Source organism: Megascapheus bottae, chromosome 31 (assembly GCF_031878675.1).
Source record: "Megascapheus bottae isolate mThoBot1 chromosome 31, mThoBot2.hap1, whole genome shotgun sequence".
Taxonomy (NCBI): domain Eukaryota; kingdom Metazoa; phylum Chordata; class Mammalia; order Rodentia; family Geomyidae; genus Megascapheus; species Megascapheus bottae.
The window spans coordinates 1,406,603-1,422,265 of NC_143539.1; the positions used below are offsets into that span (position 1 = coordinate 1,406,603).

A 15,663-nucleotide genomic window follows, 5' to 3' on the forward strand; every position below is an offset into this window, starting at 1 on the left:
TCCCCGAGTCTGTGCCCAGGGAGAGGCAGAGCCACACCCCACACCCTGATGCCCCTTGACCCCAGAGTTCCCAGTGTCCCCCCTTCCAACTCTGCATTCCCAGGAATGACTTACACCAGGGACACCAGAGACTGGGGACCAGTCTACAAACTGAATCCCCTCCTTCGCTCAACGCTGGCTTCAGGAAAACCTCGTGTCCTGCTGTGTCCTGGCCTGGCCTTACATGGGTCTCTCCTGGCTACTGGGCTCCACAGCGTCCCCGGGTCCTGATGGGCCTCCCTCCCTCACACTCTCTCAGGTGGAAAGAAAGGCCATTAACCACCCCATCCCCATGCCTGGAGGAGCTTCAGAGCCCTGGTCCTGACTGCCTGACTTGTGGAGCCAGACCTCTAGAAGAGGGTGTGTGGGCTGTGACCTCACCTCCCCCAGGAGCCTCTATCCCATGTCACCTTCCCCACCATCACAGTGTATACAGGGAAATTCACATCACACCTGAAATAGTTCAACATCACCATCATCATCACCATCATCATCATCATCATCATCATCATCATCATCATCATCATCATCATCATCAGTGCTGCTGTCATTCACTGGGTCAGGAAAATAGAAGCCCAGGCCAGATCCACCTGAGTGGTGATAACCCTGGGGTCAGCTGTCCTCTGCAGATCTCATCCCCCCTCTCGCTCTCTGGGACTCACATTCCCATGGCTGCAAGGTTTTTGCCTCTGCAGTCATGTTTCAGTCTCCTGCTCTGAGCTCCTCTACGCAAATGTGGCAGAGCACACACCAACGAGTGAAAGCTTCAGATACTGAGTTCAAGCCCTGCTTTTAGACCAAAACAAACAAGTCTTGGAATACATTGACTTTTCTGCTTCTGGTTCCTTGCCGCATGAGCTTCTCCCATTGACTTTCCTTTCTGCTTTACTTCTTTGGTTATCAAGGTAAAACATTCCAGATTCTTCTCCCTGCTGGGGACAGCACCCTCTGCATTCTGTCCTCCTCCCCTCACTTGTCTGGACAGAATGTCACCAGCAATTGCTCACTCACACACCTGCGAACGGTTTCCACAAGCACTGAGCTCTGAACACAAGACAGGCACTGCCAGGTGCTGTTCAGAGTAGAACTGGCTTCTCTGGTACCAATGAAGAAGGAATTGCGTGGTGTAGTTTCATCCTGGATGAGGATTAAGAATGACGCCCTTTGAGAACTGAGCACCCTGGCTCACACCTGTAATCCTTGCTCTTCAGAAGGCTGAGGTGACAGGATCTTGGCTCAAAGCCAGACAGGCCCAGAAAATGAAACTTTGTTGCTGTTTATGGTTCTTGGCTTGAACTCAGGTCCTGAGCACTGCCCTGAGCTCTTTTTCTCAAGGTTAGTGCTCTACCCCTTTGAGCCCCAGGTCCAGTACTGGTTTTTAGAGTGGTTAATTGAAGATTAAAGTCACATGGTAACTGTTTCTGCCCTGGTGCCTTTGAACCATCTCTGATCTCCCTGGACTGGAGGCAGATATGTTTAGCCAAGAAGCTCTTATTCTGATTGGGAGAATTTGTCTAATTTCTGTCTACCTCACTCACACCTCTTCCATCCCAGAACCCTGAGACTAGAGGATTTCTTTCTGGAGGACCCCAGCTTGTAGAAGAGGGGTCAAGCTAGGGGTGGACCCTGGATTCCTCTTTGTTCCCTAACAGTGCTTGGCTGAGAAGAAACAAGTGAGAGATGAGTGCTAGGTGCGTAATTCATTTATTCACATTCAGAGAAGAAACATTAAAAGCCAGTCCCTAATAAAGGGGATTCACTGATAAAATTACAACAAATTAAGCATTCATACTTCCCGGGCGTGATACCCAATTAAAACACGGCGTACACTCAAGACTGTTATAAGTCTTCTCATAACCATTAATTGCAACTAATCAAGCTTCCTAATTAAACCTCCTTATACCTGCACCTTAGAAGTCAGTGGCACCAGCTTGATATTAGGAAATACAGGTTAGAGGTACATTTACAGTCTTTGAAAGAGGATTGTTTGTCACATTTTACTCATAACTGAAGAGGTATGCTTAACAAGTCACAACAAATATTACCGAATCCCTACTGTGGCTATGTATCTGTTGCTAGTCTGGAGCAACACAGGTATGGGGAGGGACACCCAGGGCCAGCCTGAAGTCCCCCAGAGCCGAGCCCTCCCCCAATTACCGGAGAAGAAACCACACTGAGTCAGGAGTTGTCAGCCATGAAAGTGCAGCAGATCTTTTATTTGTGTCAGGCACTTAGTTATATACTGTTGGGGAAAGAGAAGGTGGAGCTGGGAAGCTAGCCAATAGGAAGAGGGCCACCGTGCTTTCACTAAGGGTCGGGGCATTCTGCTGAGCCAGAACAGGCTCAGAGATGGGGATCGGGCCCCAACATGCATCCATACTTCAATGGCCAGGCTGGATTTTTTTCCTTAGTGAAACATTGCTCAGAGGCTTCATTTCAGGGCGGGGCACAATCTCTGAGCTTCTCTCGCTAGGCTGGAGTTCCATCTCTGGAGCCATAGCTCCACTTCAGGATTTTTGGTGATGAAGCGGGTAAGAGTCTCATGGACCTTCCTGCCCTGGCTGTCTTCACAGCATGATCCTCACAGCTCAGCTTCCTGAGCAGCTGGGATGATAGGTGTTGAGTCACCACAGCCTGGCAAGTCCGTTTTTGGAGGGATGGTTTTGAACTAATGATCCAAGCTTTCCAGGCGAGCATTCTACCACTGGAGTCTGGATCCCCACAAGTCTGAGCCTCCCCCTCTCCTCTTGTTCTTACTGGAGTTTAAACAGGTCTCATGCCTGCCAGGGCACTAGAGCTAAGTGACTGGGTGCTTGTAATGGTGAGGACTGGGGCAGTGGTCAAGGGATGTCCTCGACCTCCTTCCTTGTCTTGTGTGTCTCAAGCGCTGAACTCTCGCTAAAGGATCTGTTGCAAGGCTGGCACTGGTAGGGTTTCTCTCACATGTGAATTCGCAGATGGTTTCTCAGATAGGATGAGCACTTAAAGCACTGGCCACACTGCTGGCATTTGAAAGGCTTCTCCCCGAGTGAATCCGTCGATGGTCCTGGAAGTGACTGTCGTACCAAAAAGCTTTCCCACATGCCTCACGTTCATAGGGTGGCTTTTCCCAGTGGATTTTCTGGTGCTTAATGAGGGCGGAGAGTTTCCCGAAGACTCTCTCACACGCAGTACACGGGAACTTCCTCCCATCTGAGACAACAAGAACAAGAATTTTGTTTTGTTTTATTTTGGTCTGTCATGGGGCTTGGACTCTGGGCCTGGGCTTGGTCCCTGAGCTCTTCAGCTCAAGGCTTCCACCCTACTCCAGGAGCCACATCACCACTTCTTGGTTGCTAATGCTTAATTGAGATAAAAGTCCCACTGATTTTTTTTTTGTTTTTAGTTCTGGGTTGTCTTTGAACCACAGTCCTCAGATCTCAGCCTCCCAAGTAGCTAGGATTATAGGCATGAGCTACCGCACCCCACTAAGAACAAGAAATTCTAAAACCTCAGTCCTGTCATCCTAGCTACTCAGGAAGCTGAGCTCCTAGGATCATGGTTCAAAGCCAGCCATGGCAGGAAAGTCTGAGATTCTTTTATCTCCAGTAACCTAGTGAGAAACCAGAAGAGCAGCCGTGGATAAAGTGCTAGAGCACTAGCCTTGTGCAAAAGAGATTCAGGGACAGCATCTAAGCCCTGAGTTCAAGCCCAGAACTAAGCAAATAAAACACCAACGACACTACGCATTTCTAGTTTAGCAAACTTTGGAATCATGTTTTGGGCCTTTGTTCTATCTTGTCCATTTGAGTGTGTTTTGAGGGTGCTATTTGGCTCCTTTCTACTTCCTGTACTTTTTCATGATGGTTCCTTTTTCCTCCCTCTCCAGGCTCTTTGTGTTGCTGCAGACATCTGATCAGGTCTGGTGTGGAGACAGCAAGACCTGTGCATTGCATAAAGAGGAAGGCATGTGTGCTGGAGAGCAGGAGAGAAGGCAGACACCATGGACCCCACGGGATTATTTCCATATGGGGCATTTGTGACACTAAGACACCCCTGCAATTTCACACCCTGACTTCAGCGTCCAGCTGCCGTGGAGTCAAATGTGTAGGGTGAATGGGAGGTGCTGAGATGGGGACATGGTGTCCTGTGTCACTGAGTGGCTGGCATTTCCACTCAGCTACAACGGGCATGCAGGCCGGGTGCCAATGGCTCCTGCCTGTCACCTTCCCTACTCAGGAGATTGAAAACTGGAGAACCACCATTTAAAACCAGCCTGGGCAGTAAAGTCTGTAAGAGTGCATCTCTATCTAACCAGCCAAGTGCTAGAATGAGTGTTTGGTAAAGCACCATCCATAAGCAAGCAAATCAGTTGAGAGTGTAAGACCTTGTGCACATGCACACGTACACGGACACACACACCAGAAGAAAATGAAGCAGCCATAGCTGGGAGCATGGCCTAGTGGTAGAGTGCTTGCCTACCATGCACAAAGACCTGGGTTCGATTCCCAGGTACCATATACATAGAAAAAAGCCAGAAATGATACTGAGGCTCAAGTGGTAGACTCTAGCCTTGATAAAGTCCAAGGATAGTGCTTAGGCCCTGAGCTCAGGCCCAGGACTGGCAAAAAAAAAAAATGAAGCAGCCACATTACCTTCCAAATGTGTTTTTTTTCTTTATTCTCGTTAGTTTTGTATCTCAACCTACAGGATTAGGTGTTTCACTGTATGTCTGGTACCACTTTTAGCCACACCTCCACTTCTAGTTTTCTGGTGGTTAAGTGAAGATCAGACACTCATCAACTTTTCTGCTTGGGCTGGATTTGAACCATGGTGACCAGATCTCCTCCTCCTGATTAGCTAGGTTACAGGTGTGAGCCACTGGACACTGAATGAAATGGGTTTTTCTATCCCAATCCTTTCTAAGGATTGTTGAAAATGAGGTTATCTGAGAGGCGCTTTCACAAAGCTGGCCCCGTGTTTATGTTGTTTTCTTTTTGTTTTGGAAGGTCCTGGGGTTTGAACCCAGCCTGGGTACTGTCCCTGTGCTTTCATGCAAAAAGCTAGCACTGTACCACTTCAGCCACAGCTTCACTTGTGGTTTTGGTCTTTAGGGACAAATAAGAGTTTCACAGACTTTCCTGCCCGGAGTAGCTTCAAGCCCTGATGCTCAGATCTCAGCCTCCTTACTAAGTGGATGACAGGCATGAGCCGCCAGCACCCAGCAACGCTGTTACAAAATAGTGTGCAAAGAAATTGTGAGGATGAACTAGAAATGGGGACACAAGATCCTCACCCACGAAGATCAGGTTCCTGTACTTGTCCTGCATGATTGTCTTGTACAGAATCCGCTGAGTCGGGATCAGCTCCCGCCACTCCTCCTTGGTGAAAACCACAGGTCTGTCCTTGAGCGTCAACTGTCCAAAGAAGGAAAACCAAAAGCAAACATCTTGAGCATGTGACCATGGGCACAAGAGACTGAGAGCATTAAGGGTATGGGTGTGTTGAGCAAAGGAAGTGATTTAAAAACACATGTTCGATCCATATAACATTATGTCTATAGAGTGTTTATCCCATCATAGATTTTTATGTCTATGTAGTTATGTTTCTATCTCCAAGACCATGTCAATAATCTGAATATTGAGTCATTTCTCTTGTACTGTTTGGATATGTATCTATGACATATAAACCCTCAGCTTAATTTTAATTATGTTCTAAATCTAAGTGCCAGTGATTGTATAGAGATTCTCTTCTTGAATACTTGCTTGTTAAACATGACATTTGAAATATGATGTAAAAGGGGAGGGGAAATGGGTACCAAGACATGTGAAAGGGTATCAATGTATGTGAATTAATGCACCTTCTATCTGGCAAATATCATGTAACCCTTTTACTAATTACAATAAAAAAATAAAAAAAAGAAATATGATGTAAAAACAATGTTAATAAATTCTTTGATAAAAAAAAGAGAACTTAGAAAAAAAAAACCCATGTTCAGCCAGGCGTGGTGGCTCATGCCTTAAATCCTAGCTACTCAGGAGGCTGCCATCTGAGGATCAAAGTTCAAAGCCAGCCTGGGCACAAAAGGACTGGAGACTCTTATCTTCAATTAACCTCTAGAAAATGAGAAGTGGAGTAGGGTAGTAGCCTTGAGCTGAAGAGCTCAGGGACAGCACCCAAAGCAGGCTTAGTTCAAGCACCATGACCCGCCAAAAAACAAAACAAAACAAAAACACATGTTCAAAATGGAGTAGAACAAGAAGTTATTTCATTTTTCCTTTTTCTTCCTCCTTATGGTTTATCCTCTCTTGTCACTCTGAGTTTGCTATCCAGTGTATTGTATATATTTTTATTTATTTGAATTATGGAATGGAAGGGGAAAAGCAAGATGAGGAGACAAAGGACAAAGGAAGAACCAATGTAACCAGAATAATCACAAGACAATATTTTGGAAATGAACTTTACAAATTGGGAGGGGATAAAGGGAGAAAGTGGGAGAAAAACATGGGAAGGGATAATAATATTCGAAAAGACATGTACTCACTACCTTAGCAAGGTAACTGTCACCCCTCTATACATTGCCCTGACAATTAAAAAAAAAGATATACAATGAAGATATCACCATAAGAATGCTCTTTTTAATGACTCTGTTTCTGTTATATGCAGCTCCCTGACCCATGCAAAGCTCTACTAGTGAAAATTTAGGAAATCAGGGACTCCACAAGGCCAGAGGGGTCTGAAGACTGTCAGAGACGATTCTGGGAAAAGACAGCAGTTTAGCCTTCCTGCTGCATTGAGATAAACAAGGTCAGGATGCCCAGAGAAAAACCTGTCATACAAAATTGCTAACTGCAAAAGTTTTGCTCTGTGACCACTTGCTTGCTTGTGTAGAATCTGCCTGGCAACCTGCGTGTGGTTTTGGCCTTTAAAAACCCAGCCCTGCTGAACTCAGGCACTGCCTCTACTATCCAACTAGTGGGGTGTAGTCGCCCCACCGCTATGAGAAGATAACCAGGCTGAGTGTTAGTGATTTAATTGCCGTGGGTTCGAGTCTCACGTGGGCGGCCAGTATACAACATGAAGCATGTGTTCGTCTGACACGGAATGTTCTCGGGTGTGTCAATGTGTGTATTTATACATATATGCACATACATGTGTATGTACACAAATACATACCTCACATTTTATTTTACACTGTACAGTAATGAAGTAAATATTGTCCAGCTTTATATTTTGATTCTTCCCAAGATCTGTTATTTGAATTTACATGGTCCATTTTCAAAGGTCTCGACTAGCCCAGCACTGGTGGCTCACCCCTGTAATTCTGACTACTCAGAAGGCTGAGTGGTGAGGGTGAGGGTTCAAGGCCAGGCAGGCCTTACCTCCAGTGAGCCACCAGAAAACTGGAAATGCATCTGTTGCTCACTTTGTTAGAGTTCTGTCTTTCAATGAAAGAGTTCAAGGACAGCACCCAGACTCCCATTCAAGCCCCACCACTGACAAAATAAAAGTCTAGTAATGTGTGGTTTGGAACCTGGAACACTGACATCTGCTCAGCAGAGATTATGTTCATACAGTATAGCATTTTCCACAATGCTGGGTGTTCCTTGGAACTATTTTCTGCACAGTATTTTATCTAACAACTGCACAGTACACATTCTTCACAGCAGCCAGTGAATTTTCTCCAAATTAGATCGTACTCTGGGAAATAAACTCTCAGCACACAACATATTAAAATACTCTGTATTCTCTTAGACCAGAATGGATTAAACTAGAGTTTAAAAGAAACTACAAAAAATATTCCAAGACATGGAGACTTAACAATACCTTGTTGCATGATGAGACACTGAAGAAAAAAGGAAAATTCCCAGGCTCACACCTGTGATCTTAGCTATTCAAGGTTCCAAGCCAGCCTGGCTAGGGCAGTGCATCAGATATCATAGGGGATTGTAACCTCTTTGTACAACACCTTAATAACACTTCAAGTTATATTAAAAAGAGATTGTAGAGACAAGGGCAATGACAGAATGGAAATACAAGCTAGGATCTCTGTTTCTCAATGTTTATTATATGTATGATTCTATATATTAGGATTTAAAATAGATAGAACTGCATTAAGTCTATGCCTTTTGTTTTCTTTTCTGAAAATACAAAGATGTAACCAAGTATAGAATGAGAATGCTTGCCTAGCATGCAGGAAGCCCTGGTACCATTCTTTAGTGCCATATAAACAGGAAAAGCCAGAACTGTGGCTGTGGCTCAAGTGGTAGAGCGCTAACCTTGAACAACAACAAGAAAAAAAAGTTGACGGACAGTGCTGAGCCCCTAAGTTCAAGCCCCAGGATGGGAAAAAAAATGAAATGCATGTCAGCAGAATGACAAGCTGCTTCGACATCTGCACCTGTCAGGCAACACATCCAGGAAATGTGTGGTTCAGGAGCCTCTTCCTAACCACACAGGGGAGCAGAGGAGCGAGCGGAGTGAGGGGATGGGGGCTGGGCTTCTCTACTGGAGGACATGGCACATGGCTCAGGAAGACCTCGGCCTGATACTAGTTATTGGCTAAGAGAAAATGAATCATGTCTCTGTATGGTGATGGGAAATGGCCCGGAGTCTTTGAGTGACTAAATGAAGTCACCAGCCAACATTGTCACTGCACTGATAGTAGAGGCCAGAGAAAGAACAAGATGTCACCTGAATCCACTCCTTAATAACCAGTGGGTTAACCAGGATTCAAGCCACACCTGATCTCTACACTCTGCAAACTCCAATATGGCTCAGTACTTACATTTCCCACCTGAGGATCCAGACATCTAATTCTAATTCAATTTCTGAGTTTTAAAAAATATATATATTTTTATTTTTGCCAATCCTGGACTTGAGCTCAGGGCCTGAGCACTGTTCTTGGGCTTTCTCAAGACTAGCTCTCTACCACTTGAGCCACAGCACCTCTTTTAGACTTTTTCTTCCTGTGTCTGTGGTACCAAGGAATAGAACCTGGGTCTTCGTGCATACTAGGCAAGCATTCTTACCACTAGGCAAAAGTGCCAACCCAATTTATGAGCTGTTTTAAGCAACAGTTGCCAATGGCTTTTGCTTGAACTCATGGCATGGGCACTGGAAATGAGCTTTTTTGCTCACGTCTAGAGCTCTACTTCTTGAGCCACAGCTCAACTTCTTGCTCTTTGGTGGTTAACTGGACATGACAGCCTAACTTTCAGGTACCAGTGGCTCACGCCTGGAGGCTGAGATGTGAGGACTATGGTTCAAAGCCAGCCTGGGCAGAAAAAGTCCCCATGAGACTCTATTCTTTAATCGCTCTAAAATCAGTGTTAGAGCTGTGACTCAAAGTGATAGAGCACTAACATTAAGCAAAAAGAGTTCAAAGAAAAGTACCCAGTCCCTGAGTCCAAGCTCACAACCAACCACAAAAAGTCTCACAAGGGCTGGGAGTTTGGCCTAGTGGTAGAGTGCTTGGCGAGCACGCACAAAGACCAGGGTTCAATTTCTTGGTACCACATACATAGAGAAAGTCAGAAGTGGTGCTGTGGCGCAAGTGGTAGAGCTCTAGCCTTGAGAAAGCCCAAGGACAATGCTCAGGCCCTGAGCTCAAGCCCAGGACTAGCAAAGAAAAAGCTCACAGATTTTCCTGCCTTGCCTGGCTTTGAACCATGATCCTCAGATCTCAGCCTCCTGAGGAGCAAGGATTGCAGGTGTGAGCCAGGGTGCCCAGGTTTAATCTTCATCCTGGATGGAGCTACTACCACACATTTCCTTCTCCACTGAGGTCAGAGGACCTAGTTCCACTCCAAACAGCACCTGGCAATGCCTGTCCCATGTTCAGAGGGCAGTGATTGCTGAATCCCTTCACAGGTATGTGAGTGAGCAATTCCTGGTGACATTCTGTCCAGACAGAAGTGTGAGGAAGAGGACAGAATGGAGAGAGCGTTCTGTCTGGAAGGGAGAAGAATCTGGAAAGTTCACCTTGACTAGCAAAGAAGCAAAGCAGAAAGGAAAGTCAATGGGGCATGCTCACCGGCAAGGAAAGAGAAGTAGAAAAGTCAATGTTTTCCAGGCCTTTCTCCTTTTTTTTTTTTGGTCTAAAAGCAGGGCTTGAACTCAGTATCTGAAGCCTTCACTCCTCGGCTGGTGCTCTACCACCTGAGCCAGGACTTCAACCCCATTCAGAAATAACCCTGTGACATTCCAGGAGAAAGTGGGGATCTCACCCTGACTTGGGCTGGAGGTTCCTTGGAAGCAGCCATCACCTCCTCCTCTTCTTCCTCCTTCTCTGAGTCAGATCAGCTGAATCGACCCCTCCTTGCTCTGGAGGGTCTGCCTTTAAGACACTGGCCAATCCTCCTCACCTGCCTTCCTCACCACAGGTGAAGGCGCCTGGGGCTCTGCCGTGCAGATCCTGCAGATCCTCCATCTCGTGCTGTCCCCATGTGCATTCTCAAGGGAGGAGCTGGGAGCTGGAGACTGAAACATGACTTCCTCCATTGCTGATTCCTGGCTGCTTCCCCTGCCTGCAGAGGTAAACACGTTACAGCCATGGGAAAGTGAGTCCAGAGAGCGCGAGGGGGGACGAGCTGACCCCAGGGTTATCACCACTCAGGTGGATCTGGTGAAACTACTGGCTGCAGAGTATTTTATCCAACAACTGCACAACACACATTCTTCTTAGCATCCCTTAGAACTTTCTCCAAAACAGATCATTATTCTGGGACATAAAGTATCGGCACATATAAAAATATTGAAATACTCTCTATTCTAGCAGACCAGTCTGTCTTGGAGACAGCTTACCAGTTACATCTCCACCCTCTATCCTTACCTGTTTACAAAAATCTGTTAAGTTAGCCGGGCACCGGTGGCTCAGGTCTGTAATCCTAGCTACTCACGAGGCTGAAATCTAAGGATCTTAGTTCAAGGCCAGCCAGGGTACCAAAGACTGTAAGACTCTTTTCTTCAATCAACCATCAGAAAACTGGAAGTGGCACTGTCGCTCAAGTGGTAGAGTGCTAGCCTTGAGCTAAAGAGCTCAGGGACAGCACCCAGGCCCAGAATTCAAGCTCCATGACTGACCAAAAAACAAAATAAAATCTTCTAAGTTCTACTTTTGTGATGTCCCACTGTTTTGCCAATATGACAAGCATATTCTTGCCCCAGTTGCAAGTCTCATTGCACTCCTCAGAACAAGCCTCTCCCTCCAATTCCTGTAGCCACAGAACACCTCCTTCTCAGAACTGACTCTCCAAAATTCCCACAGTCCACGTAATGTGATGAGTGTTGATAGTTTAGTTTTTGTAGTCATCTGTCAGGATTTGCTGTCTAATTCTGGTTTTGTGTTTTGCAAAAATACTTAAAGTGCTTGACCATCCACATGTGGTGTTTTCCTGGCGCAGGGGACCCGCTGCGTGTGGCGCTCTCCTTTAAAAGCTCAGCCTCACCGAAGGTCGGGCAGGTCTCCTATCAGCCCAAAGGTGGGGAGTGGCCACCGCACTGCTATTAAACTGACTCCTAGTTCTGTTCACTGAGTGCTGGCGATTCTATGGCTGAGGAACTCAGAGGCCTCAAAATGGCTGGGTTATTCCAGTTTCATTCCGTGTGGCTCTTGAACTTGGGGCCTGGCTGCTGTCCAAGAGCTCTTATTGTGCAAGGCTAGCGCTCTACCACTCTGAGACATAGCTCCCCTTCCCGTTTTCTGGTGGGTAAATGGAGATAAGAGTCTCACAGACTTTCCTTCTCCAGTGTGCTTTCAACGGTGAACCTTAGTTCTCGGCCTCCTGAGTAGCCAGGATTACAGGAAGGGGCCACCACTACCTAGCTTATTTGTACCTTTAGATCTGACTCCACATAGGAGAGAAATACAGATGCCCTTCCTCTCTCAGAGCCCGACATAGCTTCACTCAGTGCCATTTCTCCAGGCTCATCCATGTCCTTGAAAATTTCTCCTCCTCCAACTGCTCTTCCTTCTTGGATGATCAGAATTGGATTCCTCTTAATGCATGAGCTATGGTGGGAGAATCATTGTGGAAGTGCAGTGGGATGGATGATTGATGGAGAATGTTTTCTTTTAGAGCCATGCATGCCTCACTCTCCCACAGCAGATCCTCTGCAGGACACAAGAGGAATGGAGAGGCGGGAGAGGCCTCTGTGCCTGTGGGGGTCGTGTTCTTCTCCCAGAGCAGGCTTGGGATCCTGGGTAATGTCTCTCTTCTCTACCACGATTCTGGGAGTCTCCTGCAATGCTTCCAATTTCCACTGTGTGGTAAGAGTCAGGGCTGACTGTGCTGGCTGCTGGGCGGGGCCCCATCAAGCCAGGGACTGCTACTGCCACTGGCCTCTTGAGCTACATCTCAGAAGGAGGTGGCAACCCTCCCAGGTAGATGCTCCTTCCCGTCCATGACCTGAAATCCACCCAAACTCTGCGCTGGACGTCAGCTACCCTTGTTCCACGTCTCTTCTCGCCCTACTGGGATCAAGGAGATGTAAGCCACTCTCCACTACTCCTGTTCTCCCTCAAGAAGCACCAGTGAGAAAGCTTGAGTCCTTTCATGGTAATAGTCACAGAGGAAAAGGAAAACTTTTCTGTTAACTCGGCTTGCGAAGAGGTTTGCACAGAGATTGCCATTCCAGATGAAGGGATAACTACAGCCCCTGGGGAGGTGGCTTCAGCTGCTGTCACCCTCCCAGGACCGTATCTAAGGAGCCCGCTGTGCCCCTGAAGCACACACGTTGGTCTCAGTAAGGACCAGCCTGCCATCCACATCATGAGAGGAAAGGCGAGCATGGACGTTTGCTGCTATCCTCAATGTGCAGCCTGCAGGAGAGACGCCATGGTGAGCACTCTAGGTGAGGGATCACCTCTAGGTCGGGGATCCTGGGTGGAACCAGGCGCCATGACAAAGCCACAGAGGAAGGATAGAAAGAGGTGGATCAGTGACCACATGTGGGGTTCCGGGCCTTCCACTCCCAGGCCCTGGTGGTTCCGATCTTCCTGTTCCCTCACAGCGTCTCTCAAGGTCCATGACAAGTGGTGAGGAATCCTCACTTTCCAGGTGCTCAGGGGTGCTGTTTTCCCATCAGTCTGTAGTATGAAATACTTGCACACCATTCCCCATGCTCTCTCTGTCTCTGTCTTCCTGCTTCTCCTCCTTAAACTGCGCCATCCCCATCAATAAAATCTTCCTGGTATTTTGTTACAGGGTGTGTTCAATGTTAAGAAAAGGGCAGCAGCCTGGGACTCTCTGCAGTCAGTGTGTTGGTGCATAATGCATATGAACCAGGCGCATATCATGGATGTTTATAGTTATTTTGAGTTGGTTGTGGGGTGAGGCCTGGGTGCTGCCCCTCAGCTGGCTTTTCTCTTTGGTTTGTTTTTTCTCAAAGCTAGTTCTCTACCCCTTTGAGCCAGAGCTCCACTTTGAGTTTTCTGGTGGCTAATTGGAGATCAAAGTCCAGGGACTCTCCTTTGGGGGGCTGGCTTTGGACTGCAAACCTCAGATGTCAACGTCCTGAGTAGCTAGGATTATAGAGGTGAGCTATCAGTGCCCTGCTTGTTTATACTGTAAATCTGATTCTACATAGGAGAGAAATACACATCCCCTTCACCTCTCAGAGCTCACTTACCTTCGCTTGAGGCCGGGTCTCCAGGTGCCCCCATTCCCCTGATAATGCCATCAGCTTCTTGTTGTTGGATGAGCAGAATTGGAATCCTTTTAGTACATGACAGATTATAGGACAATATTTCTGCTGGGATGAATGCTGGATGGGGAATGCTGAGTTCCCTTGGTGCCATTCCTGGCTCAGTTTCCCAGGCAGATCTCTGGATGAGACACAAGGAAGGGAAGCATGAGAGACGCCTGTGTGCCCGTGGGGGTGATCTTCCTATCCCAGACCTGGTGGGGCTGCTGGGAAATTTCTCTCTTCTCTACCGTTATCTATCCATCCGTCTCCTGCACGGGGAACAGAATGAGAGCCACAGACTTGATTCTTAGGCCCTTGATTGTGGCTAACGCCTTAAGGCTTCCGGGCAGGGGCATTCCCCAACCATGCTGGCTTGGGGCTGGAGAGCCTTCCTCAGTGATTCTGGGTGCAAACTGGTCTTCCACGTCCCCCGCGTGGGCAGGGGGTGGCGATGGGAAGCACTGGCTCCCTGGGCGTCTTCCAGCCGTCAGCACCACCCCCGGGGACGGCAGGTGGGCAGGGTGAAGGGGAAGCCCACAAGCACACTGTCTCCCCAGCCACCTCAGCTGGGCTGGGAGCCTCGTGGGGAACCTTCCTTTTCTCAAGCTCATCACCGGACCCCACACACACGACAGCGTAGCCACCTTACGAGCCTGTGGATCCTGCTCCTCCGGGCGGCAGGGCCCGCCGCAGATGTAGTCCATGCGGCCGTGCCCTCAGTGCCTGACGCGCTGTGTCTGGGGCTCAGGCTCTGGGCCAGCGCCTCCATGCTCTCCCTCCTGTCCAGACAGGAGCCCCTCCGCGGCCCCGCCCCTCCGCGGCCCCGCCCCTCCGCGGCCCCGCCCCTCCGCGGCCCCGCCCCTCCGCGGCCCCGCCCCTCCGCGGCCCCGCCCCTCCGCGGCCCCGCCCCTCCGCGGCCCCGCCCCTCCGCGGCCCCGCCCCTCCGCGGCCCCGCCCCTCCGCGGCCGCGCTCCGCTTATAGTCAACCTCCCCGCCTCCCTCGGCTGCGCGCGCAGTTCCCCGCACACCCGGAAGTGGACGACAGGGAGGGGAGGTCCCGACGCGAGCGCTAGTGTCCCTGGCTGTCTGAGCGTGTGTGTGCTTCGGGGCGGGCCGGGGGCGGCGGACGGCCCCGCGCGGCTCCTCCTCGCCGCCCCCTGCACTGGCGCGGCCCGCGGCGACCGGACCCGGGGGTCCCCACGTCCCTTCGCACGGGGACGACGCGGCCCGCCGCCCCGATTCCGCCTCGGCTCCGGCTCCCCCACCCTCGGCGCCCTGGCTCCGGCTCGCCCTCAGTCCTCCCTCCCCCCATCCGGTCTTCGGACCCCCAATTCCCAGCCCCGCCCCTTCCGGGGTCCTGGCCCGCCCCCATCGCTGATCTCTGCGGCTCCCCCCCTCCCTCCACCCACCCCGGTCAGCCCAGGGTCGGAGAAATGGGGAACCCGGGCCTGGCCTTGTGACCCTGGGCCTGCCCACGGGGCGGAGGTGGGGTGGGGGGCAAAGCATGGGCAGCAGCAACACTGGCAGGAAATCCGGGGAGCAGGGAGAAGAGAGAGCCCCGACAGCCGTGGCAAAGGGGAGAATGGGGTGCCCGGCTTGAAAGAGTCCCAGGCCAGAGCAGAAGAGGCTGCAGAGGAAACAGCAGAGGGGAAGCCAATGCAGAGCTGCAGACTCCGCCCTCCACCAGGACCCCACCTCACAGGGGGCCGGGGCGGGGGAGAGCGCAGTGACTGCAGGTGTCAGAGCAGTGTGGTCCACGGGAAGGAGGGGTCGAGCATAGCAGGAGAGTGGAGGGGCAGCGCGTGGATTAACCCCAGGCGCTCAGGAGGCTGAGATGGGAGGATGGAGGCCTCAAGTCAGACTGGGCAGTTTTGTTTTGTTTTGTTTTGATTTGCTGTTTTGGATCACAGACTGGAACTCAAACTGGGTGCTTGCTTTTTTGCTCAGTGGCCTTGA

At 49.4% G+C, this 15,663-nt stretch overlaps 1 protein-coding gene across 1 annotated transcript; it reads right to left on the reverse strand.

Moving 5' to 3' along the window:
- Positions 1-3,004: 3,004 nt before the first annotated feature.
- LOC150043439 (putative zinc finger protein 75C) lies at positions 3,005-10,920 on the reverse strand. Its single transcript, XM_090321959.1, has 4 exons — positions 10,853-10,920; positions 10,248-10,547; positions 5,315-5,435; positions 3,005-3,231 (listed from the first exon to the last, which is right to left on the reverse strand). The coding sequence occupies exons 2-4, from the start codon at positions 10,281-10,283 to the stop codon at positions 3,005-3,007; spliced, it is 384 nt and encodes a 127-aa protein (XP_090178085.1). The 5' UTR covers positions 10,284-10,547; positions 10,853-10,920.
- Positions 10,921-15,663: the final 4,743 nt, after the last annotated feature.

Bases quoted from the DNA above. Each gene is read 5' to 3' on its own strand.
- LOC150043439 (XM_090321959.1), bottom strand. From the start codon at position 10,283: ATGGCTGCTTCCAAGGAACCTCCAGCCCAAGTCAGG. The intron at 5,436-10,247 runs GTGAGATCCCCA...TTCTTTGGACAG, and splicing joins AACCTCCAGCCCAAGTCAGG to TTGACGCTCAAGGACAGACC. The intron at 3,232-5,314 runs GTGAGGATCTTG...TTGTTGTCTCAG, and splicing joins CAGGAACCTGATCTTCGTGG to ATGGGAGGAAGTTCCCGTGT.